The 21,931-nt window shown below is 33.8% G+C and overlaps 1 protein-coding gene across 2 annotated transcripts in view; it reads right to left on the bottom strand.

Moving 5' to 3' along the window:
- The window catches only part of SLF1 (SMC5-SMC6 complex localization factor 1), a 34,257-nt gene that overhangs the window by 8,104 nt on the left and 4,222 nt on the right, over positions 1-21,931 (bottom strand). For both annotated transcript variants that reach the window (XM_066568660.1, XM_066568659.1), the window contains exons 5-13: positions 20,226-20,388; positions 17,152-17,283; positions 15,698-15,751; positions 12,011-12,169; positions 11,281-11,447; positions 9,898-10,035; positions 9,061-9,226; positions 2,543-2,687; positions 343-488 (exon numbers count right to left, since the gene is read on the bottom strand). In XM_066568660.1, coding sequence (XP_066424757.1) covers positions 343-488; positions 2,543-2,687; positions 9,061-9,226; positions 9,898-10,035; positions 11,281-11,447; positions 12,011-12,169; positions 15,698-15,751; positions 17,152-17,283; positions 20,226-20,388 — 1,270 coding nt within the window. The remainder of the gene's footprint in view (positions 1-342; positions 489-2,542; positions 2,688-9,060; positions 9,227-9,897; positions 10,036-11,280; positions 11,448-12,010; positions 12,170-15,697; positions 15,752-17,151; positions 17,284-20,225; positions 20,389-21,931) is intronic.

Below are 21,931 nucleotides of genomic sequence, written 5' to 3'. Positions count from 1 at the left end.
CTATATTTGGCATTCTCCTTAAGTACAAATGTAACACTGCAATCATTATATATCAGGGATTATTTTTAAAATCTTTCACTGTTGTTGCATTTTTTCACTTTCATGATAACTGCACGTAAACAGATACCAGGTATGACAAATTCTCTGGCAAGAAAAATCTTACGATTGTTCTGGACCCAGATCTCAGGCAAAGGGAAATTTAAATGTATGGAACACATGGAAAGACAATGCAGGCAACAAGCATGACCTTAGACCACAAGGAAAAGATATATTTCAAGAATTTTATGAATCAAATTACTTGTAAAATACTGAAGTGTGATAAATTTTTAAGGAGTTACTTACTATTTTCTGAAGAGAAAGAGGTTCTGTAGAAACAGTAATATTCCTCTGTAAACACATTTGTTTGAAAATTGCTTCTGCAACAAACAGTTGAAGCCAGTCGGATGGTATGGCACAAAGAAACATTTTTAATTGACATACAGAAAAATCTGGATGAAAGCAATTGGAGAAAAATAAGTAAACCTAAAAATGAAAATACAGAAATCTACATACCTAGTTATCTAGAAGATAGATCTTCCAAGCTTTTTGCTCCTATTGCAGATTCAGAAGCTTATTCTCCTCAAGAATTACTAAAATTCTTCACATGAAAATAGATTTTAACCATCATCTGGTAAGATGACAAGATACTGAGACAATGTTAAACGTATTTTAGAAGACAAAGCATCACATTTTGTGTGAAACTTTTAAAAATGCTCTTAACACAATGTTATAAACATTATGCCTTTATTTTGAGAATATTTTTTTTTTGTGAAGTTCTACAAGTGATCACCTTCTAAAACTTGAAGAGACACAAATTCAGGTAAGAGTTATAACACATGAACAAGAAATCTGCCAATAATGCAGGTGACCTACAAGTTCTACATTAAAAGTTACCAGAAGCAAACTGCAACCCCATTCAAATGTACCAAATAGCTTATACTGTTTAAAACAATGCCCCACAGAGTGGCAGAGAAACTTACAAATCCATACAACATATATCAGTATGTATCAGGCATATGTCTAACCTACCGCTGTTTTGGAAAAGAAGACAAAGACTGATTTTTTTCTTACAGTGGTAAGAATTTGTATTTTGATTCTAAGAAAATAATTTTGTCAAAATAACAACTGAAATGGTTGGAAAGTAAGACCTGCAGTGAGGAAGGAAATCTTCACTGTATTGGGGGAATCTTCGGTTCTGCTGAGAAGTGCTCATAAATTAGCTGATCTGTAGACTCAATCAAAACAGAAACCCAAGTCTGAGAATACAGATGTTTGCTACTGTAAGTATAACTGAATTTAGAAAAACTCGCAATAATTTTGCTTTGAGTGCTATGGATTGTACCAAGTGGCACAGGTCAAATAACCTCTATAAACAGACTGAATCCTATTCTTGTTTTCCCTTTTGTATACAGGAAATTAATAAAGTCTTACAGAAATACTTATCCAAGATTGTACTATTATATGAGGGCTACAAAATCCATTGAAGTGGTACATATTAAAAGCTCCACTAATTTAAACACCATAAAGTTTGAACTGAATTGGCCTTCTAAGAACTAAGTCAGCCTATAAAAGTTCTCATAATTTGCTTTCTGTAAAACTGGAGTGAAACAAATTGTCCAGAGATTAAAATTTTAGTGTAATTTCTTTTCATTATGGTTCTTCCCGAGTGTCCAGGTAGAAGGCAGATACAATTTAAAAGAAGCTTACATATACCTGTTACCACATAAAATGATGATTGGAAAAGGAGTCAGGGGAAGCTTTGGTGGGAATTAATTTTGAAAATTAAATTAAAATAATTCAATACTTTCTTGAGATAATTTTGTCTTGCAAGTTCCTCAATTCCTTGCGGCTAAAAGTACAGATACTTCAACTGACATTCCATGTTAAATGATAATGGTTATTTGAGTCATGATGTTTCTGCTTACCTAGTCTATTTAATGAGGAGGAACTACAGTAATTCATGAGACTCAATGGAATTTTCTCCCATTCCCTCCATTAAGTCCAAAGAATTGGAAGGAGACATTGAAAAGTTTCATTTGAAGTTGTAGGAGTCAAACAGTTCACTGTAGGTTTTAGACTTATGACTGAAGTGTCTTTAGCAAGCTATTCATTTTCTGGAGTGATATAATTTGCTGAGCTAAGATTGCTTGTCTGATTTTAAGTTTTATTATGATATGCTTAAACTTCTCCTAAACTGACAAGAGAGCTCCAAAGACTCTTTTTCTTCCTCAGACTGTGTGGTCTTGCTTTCACATCAACATTTAGACATTTATTTAGAGGGATTTTAATAAGAAAACCTGTTCTATGTGATCTTTGCTTGACGCCGACAGACAGATACAAAATAAAATGGTTTCCTGCATATGTACACACCGTATTTTGTACACACATGTTTTGCACAGCTGCAAAACAGGGTTAAAAAACAATTTGAAACTATAAACCAAGGATTTTAATTAGGACTTAGTATCTGATTAGAACAATTTTGAGAGGCCTTGCAAACACTCACCATCACATGAAATGGCAAGGTAATGCGCCAAATCAGGCACCTGATGAAACACATTTCTGTCCATAAGCAAACCCGAGATGATCCAGTAGTCCACCACAGTTCCAAGAATTGCATTTAATAGACCAGCAACTTCACTTCTGAAAGCCTAAATGGAAAAAAGTATAGGTGTATCTACTGATCTGTAATATATAAAAAATTCAGACTGATAATATATTACATAGTGGAATATTATTTCTACTATGTAGTATAATATTATTTCTACTATAGTAGATAATATTTCTACATAATAGAAATAACATAGAAAACTTCTTTAGATAAAAGCTCACTCTGCTGCCATGTCACTCCTTCATTGGCCCTTCTTCTGCTCAAAAGCTAACTATTGCAGCCAGATCACCAATTAGTGTCACTGATGCCATATCAGTTAGGATTTGGCACTGGAGAAAAACAGGTTCTATGAAATCATCTACAAGTATACGTAAAATGGTGGCAAAACTTACAATTGCAATATGATTTCTTTTTAAATTAGATTTTGTTTAACCATAAGATTGCAAGTACTGCACATATTCCACTGAACCTTGTGTTTAATTTGACAATTGCAAGGATCTTTTTCTACCTGCTCTATTAGCATTACCTTTTTCTGAAGATTTCATCATGAAATAAAGCTCTTTTTGTGACTATGTATGTCTGTGCCAAAAGGGAAAAGGATGCAAAGTGTTAGTTTCCTCCACAGAAGAAATTTTGGCAGTCACTTTGCAAAAGGAAACTTTCTTCAGCTACCAAAAAATTCAGTAAGATGAGCAGCTGCAAATTTAGGAAAAAAGCCATCCTTCTGAATATTAGCCATACAATTTTCTACCTTGAACAGGCAGACGCACACACGCACGCACAAAAAAACCCCCAAAAAAACAGAGAGGGAGAAGGAGAGAGAGAGAGAGAGAGAGAGAGAGGGAGACAGAGAGAGAGAGAGAGGGAGACAGAGACTATATCTATATATATGTATCCTTATGCGTCCCTTCCAGCTCAGCTTATTCAGTGATCCTGTGAAAATGGTCATAAACAAGTAAAGAAAGCTGAAGTGTATTTTCTTCAAGAGGCATCAAGACAATACATGGGAATTTAGCTATCCAGACACCTCACTGAGATAGATGAATGCATTTTTCACCCACATGAGAATTTAATCAATACTGGTCAGGTAAAGCAGTGTTTCTAATGCTTGAGTTAGTCTTTGCAAGGTCACATCTATCTACATACCTTTCTGAGCCATAGTAGAAATACTTTATAAAGTTACTCTGAGATAAGTTATTCCTCTGATCACATGTACCACCAGATGTTTTGAAAGCACAGCTTGGAAGAACACAGGCACCACAGTAGGAATGATATGGGCTCTACCAGAGATTTACTGTTACACTAGAGCACCAGTTGACATATGGCATCTTGTGAAAGAAAATGAGTACCTGAAACTGGACAATTCTGGGTAAGAGACAAGCCAGACTTAATGGGTACACACTACAGTCAATGATTTGTCTGATACTCCTTTGAGAACAAAGTATGTTCAAGGTTGGTTTAAAATAATTTACTAGGATTCCTTAAGAGCTGAAAAGCACCAAAACTAGTTTGAGCCTCAATATATCAAACAGACGTACATATGAACAATGGAGATGGTGACATAGATAATAATAAAAACATTATAAAGCAATTTGTTGAAAACTACACAAATACTGTCCCTACAGTTAACAGTTACTTGTCACTCAAAAGAAATGAACACAACTACAAATAAACATGGTGTGGGGTGAAAGCATAATCTCCATCACTCAGGATTTTTAAGAACTAGCCAGACAAAGTTTGTAACGAATGTCATCTCCAAGACTGCTTCCAGGCCTACTTCCTCCCACTTTCTTAAACTCTACTTGATTTGGTTTGCCCTTTCCTTTATTATGTTATAATACTTTAATATAGATGAACTGTGAAATCTCATAATGAAAAAAACCCTGAGAACACAGATATGGCATGTCAAAAACCTGAAAGTATAATTTTTAAACTAAAGTTTAAATATTTAAAAAGGTGCATTTGCACTATCTTCTGAGGATTCGGGAACAGAAGCTGAAGAATAATTTAAAATATCTGAAATGCATTTAAATTTCCCTTAAGTATGTATATCTCTTTATCACTGGACCCCAAAGCGAAATACTGGGTGAATAATATAATTCCACCAATAGTTCTTTACTGGGAATAAATTTCACAAATACAGTAAATAAGCACTATTTTAACAAAAGTTAAGTGACAGGATCAAGGACATATAGATGTAATCTGAGATAGATAGGGATGTCAAGCACAAGTATTTACATTCTCTTTATGGTTTCTAAATCACTAACTTAACTAATTCCTTTATGAAATACGTTTAAGAAAAAGGTTGGGGGTGAAAGCAGACATTGAGAGAACAGACTGAAATAATGACTGTTAATACTGCAAGTATTAATTATAGTATAATTTTTCACAGTCAGATATATAGTGAATATTAAATGCAGCTGGTACTCTAGCTGCATCTACATTTGCCCAGCCAAGTCTCTCTGCATGCTGACAAGATAAGCCAGATACTGCCAACTAGTGTAGGCTTGGTTGGCATTTTTGTAAAAGAACAGTAGGACAAACCAAGAGCTTCTCCTCAGTATTTAAAATAAATGGTTCAATGCTACAAATGAGAGAGAGGGAAATTGGTCTAATTTCCTCAAAGGACCATAAGTTCTAAAAATGTTTAAATGTTAACATGTTAGAAGTATTTTCAATTTCAACCACAAAACAATACACAGTAATGAAAACATATGCAATATTAAAAAAAAGAAAAAAAAAACAAACCCAAGCATTTCCATTAAACTTGGAATTTGCTACCATGTATGACAGTGCCAAGACCTCTTTTTCCCCACTCTACTCCTACAATAAGAAGCTGGGAGGGGCATCAGCCGAGATAGATGACTCAAAATGACCAAAGGCCTTCTTAACATTGTGCTCAGCAGTAAAAGCTGGGTTAAGGAGGAAGGGAGAATGTCTGAAGTGATGGTGTTTGCTTTGCCTAGCAAATGCCATGTCTCATGAAGCCCTGCTTTCCAGAAAGTGACTGAACATCTGCCTGCTGATGGGAAGCACTGAATGGAATCCTTATTTTGCTTTGCTGGTGGTTAAGTATTTGTTTCACTTATTAAACTGTCTTTATATAATGTCATGCATTTTTTAATTTGTCCTTCTGACTCTCTCCTTTAACCCAATGCAGGGTGGGGACTTACCTGCCAGCTGAGATTGACCCACTACACCATGTACAGCTAATTAAGTCATATGCAGTGAAACCTCTTTTCAAAATTCTCTTCCTTGTTCTTATTGTTGAAAATCAAAGCTATCTCACTAAGAAAAGCATAGAAGTGGGAAGAAGCTATTGACTGTGTTAGCATACAAAGGTCACATCACTTCAACTGATATCTGTTAGCTTAGCAAATGCAATTCCTACATTGCGGTTCCATTTAATGCTTTGTCAAGTCAAATACGGTGCTACGGTGGCAGAAGTTTCACAGTGTGTTTTTACACATAAAAGTTCTTATAGGAAAATTAATTTTAACTTTTTTACTTTGAATTACTGAGTTATTTTAGAACTCTAAAGAAGAGGGTTTTTTTCATGTGCTGTAAATGTAGTACTCCACAAATGCCTAAAACATACTTCCAAAAAAACTACTGCAAGTGACAGACCAGAAAGACATTTGGTTCTACACCACACAAATTTATACTATGCGACTAAAAACCTGAATGAATGCCTTTGTCACCTCTTTGTCAGGCTATGTAAGACAGTTTTTTTTAAAAAATCCCCACCACTATTTTCAGGGATGAAAAGCATTTCTGATACCATCTGTGACATTGTGAAAAACCATGCAATAGCTCAATGCAACTAGAAGTGTTATAAGCAATATACACATTCCTTGGTAAATTCTAAAACTGAATTAAGAAATTTGATTCAAGGAACTTTGACCAGAAGCTCCCCCATCAAACCTGTTTAAGTAATATAACAAACAATATATGTTAGTACATTTTAGAATTATATTCAAAATTGATTTGATGAGCTCAAATAATAGGAAATCTTTTAGGTTCTTTGGCAGCACCTTTTTAACTACAAGAATAGTGCATCAATATTATTCCACCATGTTGTCCAAACAGGTTAACCCAGTGATCAGTGAGGACATCCAATTTCCTGTCACTATTTTTATTTTGCTACTTCTAAAATCCAGCATATTCTATCTAACTCCAGAAAACAAATGCCCTCAACTTTATGCTTTGTTTTTCACTTTTTTTTGGACTGCTCTTTTTACATGGTATGTTTACACACATACATAGTTTTGCAGCAACTAAGCACTAGAAGAGAGGAAACATACACAAATATTTTCCCTGCACTCCAGCACTCTTTGTTGCAACCTCTTTGAATCACAAAAAGAGAGAATCAGATTCTAAAAAGCTAAGAAAATTAATAACTGCTCACTTTTACCTGTTAGAAAATATTATATTAGATATGTTCAAAGAAAGAATTTAGTTAAAATTATTCATCTGTTTCTACTTATAGATATTTTCCCTGAAGAACTGTATGGAAGTTTGGTATATCACAACATGGAAGTTTGTTTCTTCCCACAAGCTAACACACTTAGGTGCACTGAAAAATATGGTCTGTCACCCCTTTGCAATGTGCTACAAACCACATACAGAGAGTAACAATATCCAAAATAATTTCTTTCATTTAGGTTTCTGAAGGCCCTACATGCCTCTTCTCTAGGTGTTACCTCTTAAACAAACAGTTTTTAAAAAACAAAACTGGTAACAATTACTCACACCCTCAAACTGAAGACAGGAAGGACAATTTTGCACCCTGTATACTACCTCTAATGACATGGAAATACTGTGTATTTATCTATGTATCTATGAAATTGCCAAAAATGCAATGGGAAAGAAAGTGCAATAGATAAATAAATATGAGGAACAAAGCAGGTAGAAAAAACATAATACACAACTGATATTATGAGGCAACAAGCTGCTTTTTAAGGCTAGAATTCATCTGTGTAGGATAGTTTACACTACAGTGCATAAGATCAAAGTAAGAAAGCAACTGACATCCAGGATTTGTGCTGAAACAACAATTCTGATATATATGTATTTAGAACAAATAGAATCTAAACAAGAGGCAGATCTCTGTGGTTTATGTTGTGTGTGGGGATTAAGCTTATTTTTCATATATGTTGTACAGTCTGACAGAAGTGATTATTCTGCCAATGCAAAAAAAGGTTTATGAGAAAGGCATGGCTTACAGTGCTGGAACCTGTAAAAGGAAGGCATAGAAGAAAAAACTAAATGGTACCTACACTTAAACTGCAGATTCAAAACCAGGAAAAATATGAAAGCAGTGTCATTTTCCAAAGAAACAGAATGGCTACTGACACCAACTGCATGTAAGCCTGCTTGCTGCTCACTACCTTTGAAAAGATAGTTTGCTTAAATATAAATATGGGTATAGAAGCCTGATTTTGGCACTTTTTAAATATCTTGACCGAGGATAAAAAGCAGCACTGTTTCACAATGTCTTGCTTTGATAGCCCTCAAAAAAGGTAGGAGGTCTGGCTAGGTAAGATGATTGAAGCTCTCATTATGTTTAATCTTTTTGCTTTCATAGCATAATGAATAACTACTTGGTATTATATTGAAAGTGCTTTTTTCTCCCTGAAATACTTGATTTTCTATTGTTCTGTTACTGTATGGAAAAAGTGAATGGAGTACCTATTTATTCTGTGCTCTCACAATAATTTAAAAGAGAATGCAGAGACAGCAGTTAGGTTTTATTTTATGTGAGAATCTAGAAGCCAAAGATGTTTTACAAGGCCTCTTGCTTCTGAAAAGAAATAGGTGGTATAGAGGACACTTAGTATCTTTCAGGTCAACGTCCTGCTGGTCAGCAGGTCACAGAATAGCAATTAAGTTGCTTCAATTCCATTTTTATTTTAAGTCCTAGGAAATACTCCAAATGAAACTAAAAGACTTAGGAAGAGAACGAGGGCATTCTATTACAGTAAAACAATGCATACCTAGCAAACAACAACAACAAAAATGTATTCGTTTTTTTAGGTTTCTCTTTCAAATGTTTCTGAATCCTGTCACTCTAAAATAAGATAATCATTTCTTTCACTACACCATATTGTTTGAGAGAACAAGCTGGTGTCTGTAATAACTACAGTAATACCTGCTGGTAAGGGCATGTGAACATCTGAATGTAGCCAACAAGCTACTCAGGACTCGTTTCTTCTCTACATATCTATATAAGAAACTTATGGATCAATTCATTTCTTTAGTGGAGCAAAAACCAGCACGCTTCACAACAAAAGGCCGCTATAACAAGCAGCTGTTATACTTACATATAATTCCTCACAAAAGAATGAACAAAGGGACACCTTTAAAAATATATGTCAGTCTTCATTATTTCGAAGTATAAAATTCACACTCACATCATTTTTTCCACTTAATTCTCTATGGGAAAATATGACCCAATCTGCTAGAATATTTATGTGTTTGGTAAAAAGCACTGCGGTTCCACTTTCATGCAAGAATGTCTTCAGAAGAACTGTCTGTGGCAAGGCTTGTTGATGCTGTGAATTCGTTCCTTCAACCAAACTGAAAAAAAACAAAGTGAAAAAACCTAAAGCTTTATGCCACTTTGATTATTACAGTTACCAGACAGAAACCTTGTCTTCACTTAAAATACACACAAATTTGGCAATTTTTACCTATGGAAGGATCAGATAGAATTTCTGATGCAGTGTAAGTACAATGATGATGACTATTACTACTATTATTAGACCTGGGGAATTCTAATACTGTGCCACTATTTCCATAAAATAAAGGCCACCATTTCTATAGAAATGCAAAGCAAAACCTAGACTTCTTTTCTACTTCATAAACCAAAGAAAGGTAATAGTCTCCCAAAGATAATAGAGAGATAACAGTTATTGAATTTTTAAAAAAATCAAACATATACATCACTACATTCAAAATGCTGCTTGTCTACCTTAAAGAATGAATAGCAAAGTACTGCAAATCTAGAAGTACCACCTTATGAGCAAAATTAAATGTGTCCTGGAATAACAAGCTGGAAAAAGAAAGATGTCTTAAAACATGATTATGAAAAAACCTATGAATTTACAATTAAACAACCTAAGAATTGAGAAATATAAATAGAATTGCTAAACTGCTTTCTAGAACAGTATCTTATCACGGATATATACAAATCAGGATACAAGCTGCTGTAAATAAAGAAGTGCATGTATTATTTCTATAAATCCCACCTTTTTGTCAGAAACTCTACTTCGCCTTTTACTAAATCAAAGAAAAACTTCAATAATGTTTTATGAACTATCCTCAGTTCATCTTCTGTCCCTGAAACTGTGACCGTATGACAAAATGTTTCACAATAAAGACAAGACCTGAAAAATAAAAAATGAAAAATTCCATTTGTATGACAGAAATAACAGATAACCTATTGGCAAAAAAGTCAGCTTTGAATCCAGTCTGCTTTGACAAGGATATAGTTTGTCCCCAGTAACAGACAACATTTTAAAGCCTAATTTTCTAGTTTTAAAGCTTTTTTCAAAAGGAAAAAAAAAAACCAACATGTTTGTGACTGAGCTTCTGTGTTCCAGATGAAGATTTTGTATTATAGTGTAAACAAAATAATTTAATTGGATTTCATTTTTCTGTTTCTACTTGAGATATTGTACAATTACTATATTAAACATAACTTATTTAAAATTCTTTAAAATATAAGATAATTTTGGAGTATTTTGTAGACATGGTAACATCCTACAAACTTCTGTTCAGATAATAGTTCATACATACTACTTGACAGGACTACAGATTGTCAAACATGATGCAGATAATTCTGAAGTAACATGCAAACATAATTTTTGTCTAGAATTTTGAGTACTAGAACCACGTATACAACTCCTGGGTATTCCCATTCTCTAGGAAGTACTAAAAGACAAAATACTTTGTCTAAAAGACAAATTCTCTTTCATGTTCTTCAAAATATGCTTACAATCACACACATTCACACATCTGTAATCATAGTTGTATCAAAGTATTTAAATATCACTTGAAGTTTTATCACAACCACTCAAGAAGAGCTGTAGTTTCTTTTCCAAATGAAGAATTAATTTCTGTTGACGCAAATTACAAAAAATAAGTTCTCAAGATAAAGCAGAGACTAACTATCCAAATTTGTCTTTGTAGATGTAGACAAGATAAGATCAGACATCTTCAAAAAGATGGTGAAGGTTATGTTTAAAATCAAAATACAACATGAAACTTCACATTTGGTAAGATAAGCCTTGAGTTTGCTTTGTAACTGCAGATATATGTGTGTGTGTGTCTATGTTTATATGTATATACACAACAACAGCAAGAGTACACAGATTACTATACTCTGTAAAGAGCGTAAGAAATAATTTAAAAAAAACTAGTAAAGCTAAGAAAATGTACTTATTTTTCTTTCAAAAAATTTCATCTGCCTGTGATGTAATATGAAGTGAAATGACCAAATCTGTTAAAATTCTAGACTTGTTCTGTTGTAAAACAGCACTTCTTTGCAATAGAATGCTAACTCTCCTCTGCTGTCTTTGGGTTTGGAGTAACATAACTATTGCATTTGGTACCTCATTAATCTTCCTTACCTTACAAGTATCTCTATCAAGGACCATGTGCCTTTCTTACAGATAGGACACTGAAGAAGATCTAAATAATACTTCAACATCAATGGGGACTTCCAGGGAGGTTCACAATGAAGAGCAAGGTAAAAAACATGACAAAGTTTGGCAAAAAATATTGTATCCGTGTTTCCCTGTAAAAAATGAGAAAATAATATTGGCTCCAGACCAGCCAAAGATCTGTATCTATATTCACTAACAGTTAATTTATTTTCTTTAATCTTTACAATCTCAAGTGACCAAATTTAATCACTAATGTAACACGCAATTTAATGCACAACTCCAAGGAGAAAAATACATAGTTAAATTTAAAAAGACTAGGGAAGAGAAAAAGGAGAACTTGCTCTAGTGTGATATGCCAGTTGAATGCACCACTGTTTAGAGCAAACCTTGCTCTCAATCAATCTCTCTATCCGTAGCGTACCAGCATAGTGCTGTTTCTTAAAGTAACAAAAAATATTTCTGGCCAACCCTTCCACAATATTTAGAGCATTACATTCATTTGGCTTGCAAATAAATACTAATTTGAAAAAACCCTTTTTTAAATCCTTTCTTATTTTTACAAACACATTGATGAGCACAAAAAGAAGGGTGAATGGATCACTAAGAACTTCTAAATACTACGTCAGAAGCAAAGATCATAATACTTTCATTTATTTCTTTTATTTTTAATACTACTTTAGTCTTCATCTCTCACCAATAGGACATATTCCAGAAGAGGATGAAGAAGTTGCACAGGAGGTGCACTGTACATTTGGCCTGCAGCAAGTTCTGTGACTACATCATGAAGTAAGTCCTCTTCCACTAGTCCTTGAAGTATAGACCAAGTGCCCCTGGACCAGCCAGTACTTTTAACCTAGAAATGAGAGATCATTGTAAAAAAAAAAAAAAAAAAAATAAAAATCTTAAATTAAAAAAACCCTTTAACCAACCAAGTTAATTAACACAGGATATCCCTAATTAAAATGTTGGTATTATATATCCTGGTTCCTGACAGGACAGAATTTATTCTTGCAGTAGCCACAGGGGATGTGACTAAGACATGGAGGTCATTCTATACCACCTTACATCCCTGCCAGGGCAGGGGGAAAGGGACTCTTTATTTCCAAGCAGAAGGGGTCCTTCCAGTCAAGAAGATCTTAATGGCACAGGACTTCCATCTTATACTCTGCCACACATGACAGCAAAACTCTTAACAGCCTTCAGAGAACCGAGACAGATGCAATAGCTTCCATGAGATGCTGTATTTGCTCTGCAATTTCCCTGTTACTATCTGTACTTTCAGCTCTCCAAAGATCACGAATTAATGACACTAATGAGCTACTGAAGGTCGCAGGTACATTGCTATTTACATCTTTCCTCTAGTTCAGACTCAAGCCAAAGCTGATGCCCAAGCCAGTTGCAACTGTATTGCTGAGTGAAGCACAGCTTTCTTCTGCCAGGTAACTACTCTTTTGAAATACAGCTTTTTTGTCTGACCACACAGCCTGAGGCTCCGGTAAACTCAAATTTCTCCTAATTCTGAGATAAGATTCACAGCTGAGAAAAGCAGGGTCAGACTGATTGGGCTGCTGGGAATTAAAGAGTTACATAAATTTATTGTTGCTTTAATCTCTGGTAACTTGTAGATTTTATGATCTCTGCCAAAAATCCTGTCTCCTAGTGTGCATTAATAGAATAGTTCAGATAGAATTGTTATAAGAGCATTGAGTCTAACTATTAACAGCACTACCAAGCCCAGCACTAAACCATGTCCTTAAGTGCCACTTGTACTCATCTTCTAAATCCCTTCAGGGATGATGACTCCATTACTGCTCTGGGAAGCCTTTTCCAGAGCTGGACAACCCTTTGCAGGGAGAAATTTTCCTACTATCCAATCTAAATATCTTACCAATTGTTTTAATATTAGTTTATATTTCCAGTTGTGGATGTGAAGTCTAAAGAATATACTGCTATTAGATAGCTACCAAAAATGTTCCAGTAATAAGATAAAAAACACTAGGAGCTCTGTTAAAACATGAAAAAAATTCAGAAAGAAATTATAATCATGGTTAAATCACAGCTAAAATCTCAGTGAATGAATTCCACTTTAGCATTAGATATTTAGTGTCTTGCAAATGTCTCGTATCTCAGGTTCCTAATGTAAGCCATTTTTACATTAACAATAAATAAAGCTGCTCATGTAGACAATTTTCTTTTAATCAAGTCTTTGTGTATCTGGTGTTTGCAACTTACATTTATTTCAATCTTCTCATTCATATATTAACTATTAAAATCTCCGCTAAAATTTCCTTTGGAAATAAAGGTTGCATTCATACTTTTGTAATGTTAATTACATGCAAACAGCACATGTAAAGAGCAATTGTGAACTGTTTAGTGACAGTCAAAGAAGAACTTCTCTGCCACCTGGATTTAGGATGTAAGACTGTATATTGGGTGTGTACAAGCATGTTACCACTGACCTTCACCTGGTGATCACACCAGGATCCAGCTTTATATATTGTGATTGAAACTTTTATTTACTGAAAATTCTGTACTAGAAGAAACAGTAGCATTGATGCATTATTTTAAAAATACACTGAAATAAAGATGTTTTGGGAAGACTGTGGTACATTTTGCATAGCATTCAAGTCAAAGAGAAACTAGAGACTGGTTCATCACATTTCTAAGAGGTAAAGAAGGATGATACAAAACTGAGGCAATAAACTTTTGTCAGTATCAGGAGACCTATTATTGAAGAGACTTAATACTCAATAAGCTGTCCAAGCTTCACTGGCTTGCACTCTGATGAGGAATCACAGTTTCTTGTGAAGCACTGCTGGTACAATCACTAGCACTTTGAGCAGAAACAAATGAAATATGACAACTACAAAATATGAAAACTGACAAAAGAGAAATAAGTATTTTTGGGATGATGATGGAACAGAACACTTAGCTGTGCTAAGCCTTCTTAGCAGATGCAAACTGATATGACAAAATACAATAGGCAGATCTAACATCTTCATTCAGTTTGTAGGTTTGATTTTACTTCATTAGTATTATTGGATATGTTTACTGGAGCTGCTCCTAAAAGTCATAAATATACTTATGATAGAAGACACATATTATATAAAGGCTAGCAATGGATATTCCATAAAGCAATAAAAGTGACACAACAGTAAGAGAAGTATTAAGCTTAAAATTTCCAACAAAAAATAATATTATTCTTAAGAGTACAGAAAAATAAGTTCAGCTTACATGTGTTAAGAGAGGTAATTTTTTGTGCAATTAATTCAATAAACTACACACTAATATTAAACTTCAATGCAAACCTCTTGCAGAACAGAAACACACAGCACTTTACAGATCAGTGATGGTGTTGGACCATGACAAAAGTATTTTATTCCTCATGTTTTAAAAATAATTTTTTTCTCCTTCCTTCCTCATTGTCAATAGAAAGAAATCACAAAAAGACTGGATTCAAGTAACTATTTATGTAGAATGGCTCATGAAGATACCAGATCTTCAGTTACCAAGGAATACAGGAAGCTAACACATACTTTAAGTGTTTCCCTTTTTAACTTTTAAGGAACACAAGTTACCATATAAAATGCACTACTAGTAGCTCATGGCCACTGTATAAAATGCTTTTTGAGTACTAAAGAGGCAATGTTTCAACATTGTTTATAGATTTAGTCGTAGTATTATAGATAGACAAGGCAAAATTTTAAAAGTACTAATTTACTTCAGGTATTTATGATAAAGACTTAATAAAATCTATTGCTGACCTGTTTTACAGCATTTATTTGGCTTAATGGAAATAAAAAAGAGAGTACAGTACAAAAAAAGGAATTAAGTCAAAGTGACTATGAAAACAGGACTGGAAAACATAAAGCATTCTACTTGCAATCTGTGCTTCAGCTGACTCTGGAATTTCACATGAAGGAATATCAGACATGTGCTGAATGAACAAGTACTGTTTCTTTTTACAGTGAGATAACCTCTAGCTAAAATCTGTCCCTACTAGAAAAAGCAGTGCTAAAAATTGTGTACACTCTCTCTTTATTTTACTGCATAAATACAATGCTTGAGTAATATATGATGCTTTAAATCACATTAGGACATCTTTGCTTTTCGACTTCCTAACATTAATAAGTAAGGTTTTCTTAACTAGCAGGATTAAGCAGTTTCTTTGTAATAACAGAGATAGTACTAAAAGTATCACAGGGACAAACAACTTTCAAGACCAAATGATGCTCTTTAATGCAAAAATAACTTTATCAGAGTTTTGGATAGCCAAAATCTAAAAATATTTTTGATAACTAATTTTGCTTAAAGTATGTTTGCCTAACTTCATAGTAAAATTCCATATGCATAACATGCCCTATTTTTTAATAATTCTTACCTCTGGATTGCATTTGTTCAGCTGGTTTGTTTGCATAAGTCTGTGCTTAATAGTCTGTAAAACAGAATAAAGTCAAGCTGCACACTGGATAGCAGTCAACATATTCAATAAATAGTGTATGAAACTTCCCAAATGACAACTTCTGTTAAATGTAGTTCAAGCACAACCTAACATTTAGATTTGACTATTTAGATTTTCCATTTGGATGGGTAAATTATGAAATAGGGGATTAATGACTTAAAAGGAATTAAATATAGCCAAATTTTCCTTCCCATTTTCCCCTGCTATTGTCTCTTTGTTGTTATGCGATTGCTCTGTAAGGACAGTGTTCCTAGATTAGACATTAAAAAACTAAAAATTTTCAGTTTTTCTGTGGCAAAATGCCAATATGGATTCCTCTTGCATGCAAAAATATGGTCAGAGGTGCAAAAATGTATTACTATTATAGCCATATTTAGATATTGCATAGTATTAAAATGTTACTAAAACGTGTTACTAAAATATCCTTAGGAGAGACTGTCTTTGAAGGGTTAATCCAGCGGCACACTGCTATATAATAGTTTGAACCAGAGCATTTGCTGTAGGTAAAATACATGAAAATGTATTTTTAAAATGTCTGGGGGGTATAGCCTTGGAAAAAAGTCACTGATAAAAGATGTAGCATGTGATGATGACGCACAGATTTAACCAGCATGAGTCTTCTATTTGCAATCTTGTGTTTAAATATTGTGTGTACTTTTTGAGGACTTAAAATTTTTAGTTCTTCCACTACTAAACTTACAATGCTTCATGTAAACAAGCTCCTACAAATATACTTCAAAACCATCATCTGCATTCGCTGTAGCTTACAGAGATAATATATCCTAACTGAAGGTATTCAGGTGCTTTCTCTTGACTTGAAATAGAGGTATTAACTCTATTTCAAATTACTACTAATGTAGCAATTTTATCAGGATTAGATCTGTGACAACAGAAAACCAAAGGAATGCATTAGCTCCACTTTTGACTTGTAATGAAAAACATTAATGTTTTTCAACAGTCAACAAAACACTGGCTCTACAATATGTTTTGAAAAGTGTCTTAGCATAAGTTAGCTAGATAACAGGAAAATCACAGAAAGACTATAATTCAAAGATATCTTGTTGAACAGTATTTGCTACTATTTACCTCATCTATTACACCAAGGCTTTAAGTAGTACACTGTGTCTTCTACACATCCATGCCAATGAATTGCCATGACTAAGGTTTATTTTAACTACTGGTAGATGTAGTAAATATGGGATTATTAAATATTGCAGGTTAAAAAGCCTGTTAGAAGTTATGTCAAGTATCTACTTTATTAGCTCAATACTATAATGAAAGATAGAGGTTTTTAATATAGTTCATGCAATATAAAAATATAAAAATGTATATAAAATATATAATGCTATAACAAAGTATCAACTGTTACCTACCGCAGTAAAGTACATATGTTTTATAATAACATTTTTCATTTCACCAAGTTGCATTTTAGACGTGACTTGGTCTGTTTCTTGTGCAGCCAGGAAACAATTCATCTTTGTATCTTTGGGATTTTGTATTTCATTCTGCAGAGCAAAAAAATAATACTTTGTTTCAAAGCTAATGGTCAAACCAACTTTTATGTGCTAGGTCCTTCTATATATTGTACTGCAAACTGTATGTACCTTTGTATGTTTATGTCATCATATCATATGTCAAATAAAGAGCTGCTGGTTTGGAAACAAACCACTGTTGTTGTACAAGGTGAGCTTCCTCACATTTATTTTTCCTAACTGACTTCAGGTAAAGTCACAATCTCTGTGGCTGAAACAAGGACTATGTCTCCATAACAGATTCTCTCTCAGAACTTTTCAAAAGCTAAAACCAGAGCTCACACATTTTCAACTGGTTCAAAATGTAGTAAAGATTTTAGAAGGCATTTCTTCTTCAATTTGTCTTTTCATATAATAGACCACTACAATGAAATCTTTTCATTTCTTGCCTATAAACATGAAACAAATTAGTAATTTAAAATGTAATAGGTTTTACTGTCTTTTCTTTCTTTGATATTTTTGTCTGTTTGTATAGTAATTAATTCTCTTGAGTCCACCTATCATTTTCAGCCACTTCTTCAGCACAGGCAATGAAGAAGCATTTATCAAATTTCTCTCAATTGTTTACTCTCAGTAACACCACAAAATAACTTTGGCTTGAAAAAAATAACTATACAAAATATTTTGAATTTACTTAATGGGTTGAGAACATACATTTCAGTAAGAGTTTCAATGCATGCTTTTCATCAAGGATACATACACATGTTAAAAATAAAACACCATGTTTGTTTAAGGTAAATAAACAAAACCAGACTCCTCCTGCAGTGTGATGAGTTAAGAATCATGAGATAGACACAAGTGAAGTATTTCCTTGGCCATTTCTTATTGTGAGCAGGTGTGGAAGGTTTGGTGTAACATGCCTAATAATTCAAACACTTCATTTTCATGGGTGAATCGAGTCTGGGACATAACAGTAAAGAAAAAACACAGAAGTGCATGCAATGATAAGGTGCAAGAAGTTTATAATTCCATGTTTTCAAGAAAAAGTTTCAAAAGTTACATGCCTCATCCTATTTTCAGATTTTCCCTTAAATGTATTGTTCAATACAAACATATTTGGCACATACATAACATATCTCTAAACAAATATTGAGAACAAGAACTTCTTGCACATTTCAAAAGAGAATGAAGTATTTTTTGTAACTAGAATAGAGTTCCAAATAGCTTTTGATGAGCATGGAAAACTGAACTCTGATGCATTAACTAGGCTTTACTTCTTATGGCCCTTCATGCATGTTAGTTTCAATATGCTCATTAAAACACTTATATTCAAACAATTTATCGGTACAATCTTGGCAAAAAATTAGAAACTCCAGCATGCATCCAAAAAAGCTTTTAAAGTCACTGTTTATTTATGAGACTAGCTTCCTAAAAAAAAAAAAAGCGTTTTAATACCCTGAATCAATGAATTTGATGCCTTATAATATCATATAACCAATGACAATCTCACACAGTATTTTAACACTAGACTTACAAGGTTAAGATAATAAGAACAGATACTGAAATATAAACATGAAGACAAGACTTAGTTAAAAAAAAAAAATCACACCAAAAATACTCTGAACATTAGTGGAGTTTCAGTTGCCCTGAAAAGAATATAATGTTATTTTGCTAAATCCATCATCTAGACATATATATGTATGTTTAGGGGAGGAATGAGATTTATATTTGCTAGAAGTAGCAGTCAGATAGCATGACTATAAATTTATGAAGTTGGAACAATCTAATGAATAATATGCCAAGTACTTCTGGGACAAAGAGAAAAGAGCATGTCCCTAACATTCTTTGATAAAGCTTAATATATCTGGACAAGGGCTGTGATTTGATTGCCTATGTTTTATTTTTTTCCTTTTAAGAGACTAGGAGCCTTGGCAGTTTCCTGAGTTCTTCGTATTCACTTAAACAGAAAGCTAATGTTCTCTTGGTCTCTGAAGTGAGTTCCTTTAATGAAATCTAAGCAAAAAAAGATATGTGCAAGCTAATGGATTCATTAAGATGGAAAGTTGTTATCTCACTTGGGAGGAATTCAAGGTGCATAGCAACAAACACATGATTTTGATAGAGATCAATAAAAGATGACATAGCCATAAGGCTTTTACATTAATTCATCTATGAAAATGTTCATCTTAGCTGAAAGGTTTAAATGAGAGCAACTTCCCTGAAAAAGTTTCATTAAGAGAGTAAGCACTAGAGTAAGAGCCCACATTGATGTGTTTTATTCAGAATGTAAACATTAAGACCTTCCAACCTTCTCACCCTTCTGTAATACCTTTACTACAAAGAGCTAAGTGCTTTGATCAGAAGAGCCCAAAGAATTTACAAATGGCAACACACACAGTTTTAGCTCCTACTTGCTTATAAAGGTAGTAGTTTCAATTAGCAGTTGATTAAAGTCACCCCAGAGTCTGAGAACTAAATGAATATTCTGAAGCCTTCGAATAGTTACGGAGCAAAAAACTAATAATTTCTGAGCAGTGCATCTGGTAAGCAAACAAGTATGAAATATGGGGCATCTCTCTTAAGGGAAACAGTAAAACAAAATTCTGGTTCTAGTGAATTCTGCACTAGCACAGGACCATGTCCATATGGCATCTGGATACTCTAGAGCCTCTTCAGACAACCTGTTACAGCGTTCCATCAACCTCACAGCAAGAAAACCCAAGTGGTTCCTGACTTTCCATTTGTACTCAATTTCCTGTAACTGGGCACCACAGACAACCACCTACCTGTCTATTATGCATCCTCTCTTCAGGTATTTGTATATATTCATGAGCCTTTCTATCTTTTGGATACATGGTCTCTGAATCAGAAAGTTGTCTTAATTCAATCAAATCACAAAACACTCTGGCCAATTATATTCCCCTCCATTATTAACACTTCATTATTTACAGTAATCAATAATTTAGTTTACTTACTTGTAAAAGGTAATGTCCTATATATTGCAAAGGGTAGTGTTGAGCTTCAGACAGACACTTTTTATTTTGTAAAGGAGAAATTTTACCACTGATGAACACATGAGTTATATTGTGCTCTGCATTTTCAGATGAACATATGGTTGCCTTTCCAGCTTTAAGAACTCTAAATAAACATATTTAGAAAGATGTATTTAGTATGTTATATTAACACTGCCTAAAGCTACAATAACATTCACAAAATACAGGCATGCAAGTACAACTGAATAAGGCTTCTAGATATATGGCACAGCACAAACTTCATTAGAAAGATAAAAGGGCACTTAATAGTCTTTGGAAAATTAAAGAACCCACTTAACAAAATAGTCTCTTCAAAATTTAACACTAGTTATTAAAATAAATTTACACCTCCAATATGTCTGATAGGAAGTTTCACCTCTGTACCTTTCCAAGTATCAAATTCGATGATAGCAATTATAATTTATTGCATTATCTATCCCAAAATACTGATCTTTTGGTTAAGTTTTCCTATAAATAAAGCAGTTAACAAAAACTGTCAGACTCCTTTTCTGAAATGTAGTATGATATTTTTGTAACAGAAATATACATTTGCAGCATTAGTGCTATCCAGTATCATGAAAGTATCACATACAGAAAAGAGATGTGCTTGTCTTTGGGGCACCATCACGTGTAACAGTTTCCCCAGGGACAATTTCCAGACCTGTTAAGCTACAAGTGCTCCTATCTTTTAGAAAAAATGCTAGACAAAAGAAAAGGTGGAAAAATAAGATTTAAGGACATTCTGGATATAGGTTTTATTTTTCATAATCCAGATATATAAAAAGAAAAGGGTGCTAGTCTTACACACTTACCCATCCAACAGCTAGGCACTAAAGGCAGGAAGAGCATAGAAAGGGGATAAAAGGCACAGTGTTGTTAAATATTAGAAAAAACCCAGACTTTCTCCAAAGCTATAGTGTCCTTTATTACTGAAAGCAGTACCTGCTGAAGCCAAAAAATATCTACCTGTCACTGTTTTATGACTGACTAAAAATTGAGTGCATGGGAAAAAGTCTGTAAAAAAACATATTTCACAAAACTTGATCATCTGTCTTACTGATGCTGTTCCTGATAAAAGTTGTTTCTATTGCACGAAATAGAAACAGACATTGTGCAAGACATCATTTCAACAGTGTTATCACGAACATCTACATAAGCAGTTTTTATGGAAAAAGAAGCAGCATTTTCACAAGTGTAGCAGGACATAGTAAATCCTCCCACTCAGCCAAAAAACAGCATACTTAAAATATTTTCAGTCAGCAAAATCAGAAGATAACAACTTCAACTACACCTCATGTTGTCTTTATGAAGTACAGATAGACAGATAGTCTGTGATATAGCATCCAGCCCTGGACTATGATCCAACAAACTGCAATTCCCTTCTTGACTGTGCATTGGTGTCACGCTCAAACCTGAGTAGTCCTAACTAACTGGGATCTCAATAGAAAGCTGGACAGTATCTGAACGAATGGAAAGCTCTGAAACTGTCAGATGTTCCTTTTACTGTACCAGACACAAATAGGATTTAAATATGCACTGATTTAAATTCAGTTGTAGAATTTAAAGTAATGAAACCAAATGTGTAGGAAGAGTACAGAAAAACATTTGCTCTCAGCATTCTTGCACTTTGGCTTTCCTTATCTTTCTTT

This window comes from Molothrus aeneus, chromosome Z, assembly GCF_037042795.1.
Source record: "Molothrus aeneus isolate 106 chromosome Z, BPBGC_Maene_1.0, whole genome shotgun sequence".
NCBI classification, from domain to species: domain Eukaryota; kingdom Metazoa; phylum Chordata; class Aves; order Passeriformes; family Icteridae; genus Molothrus; species Molothrus aeneus.
This window is presented reverse-complemented; position numbering and strand designations above follow the sequence as displayed.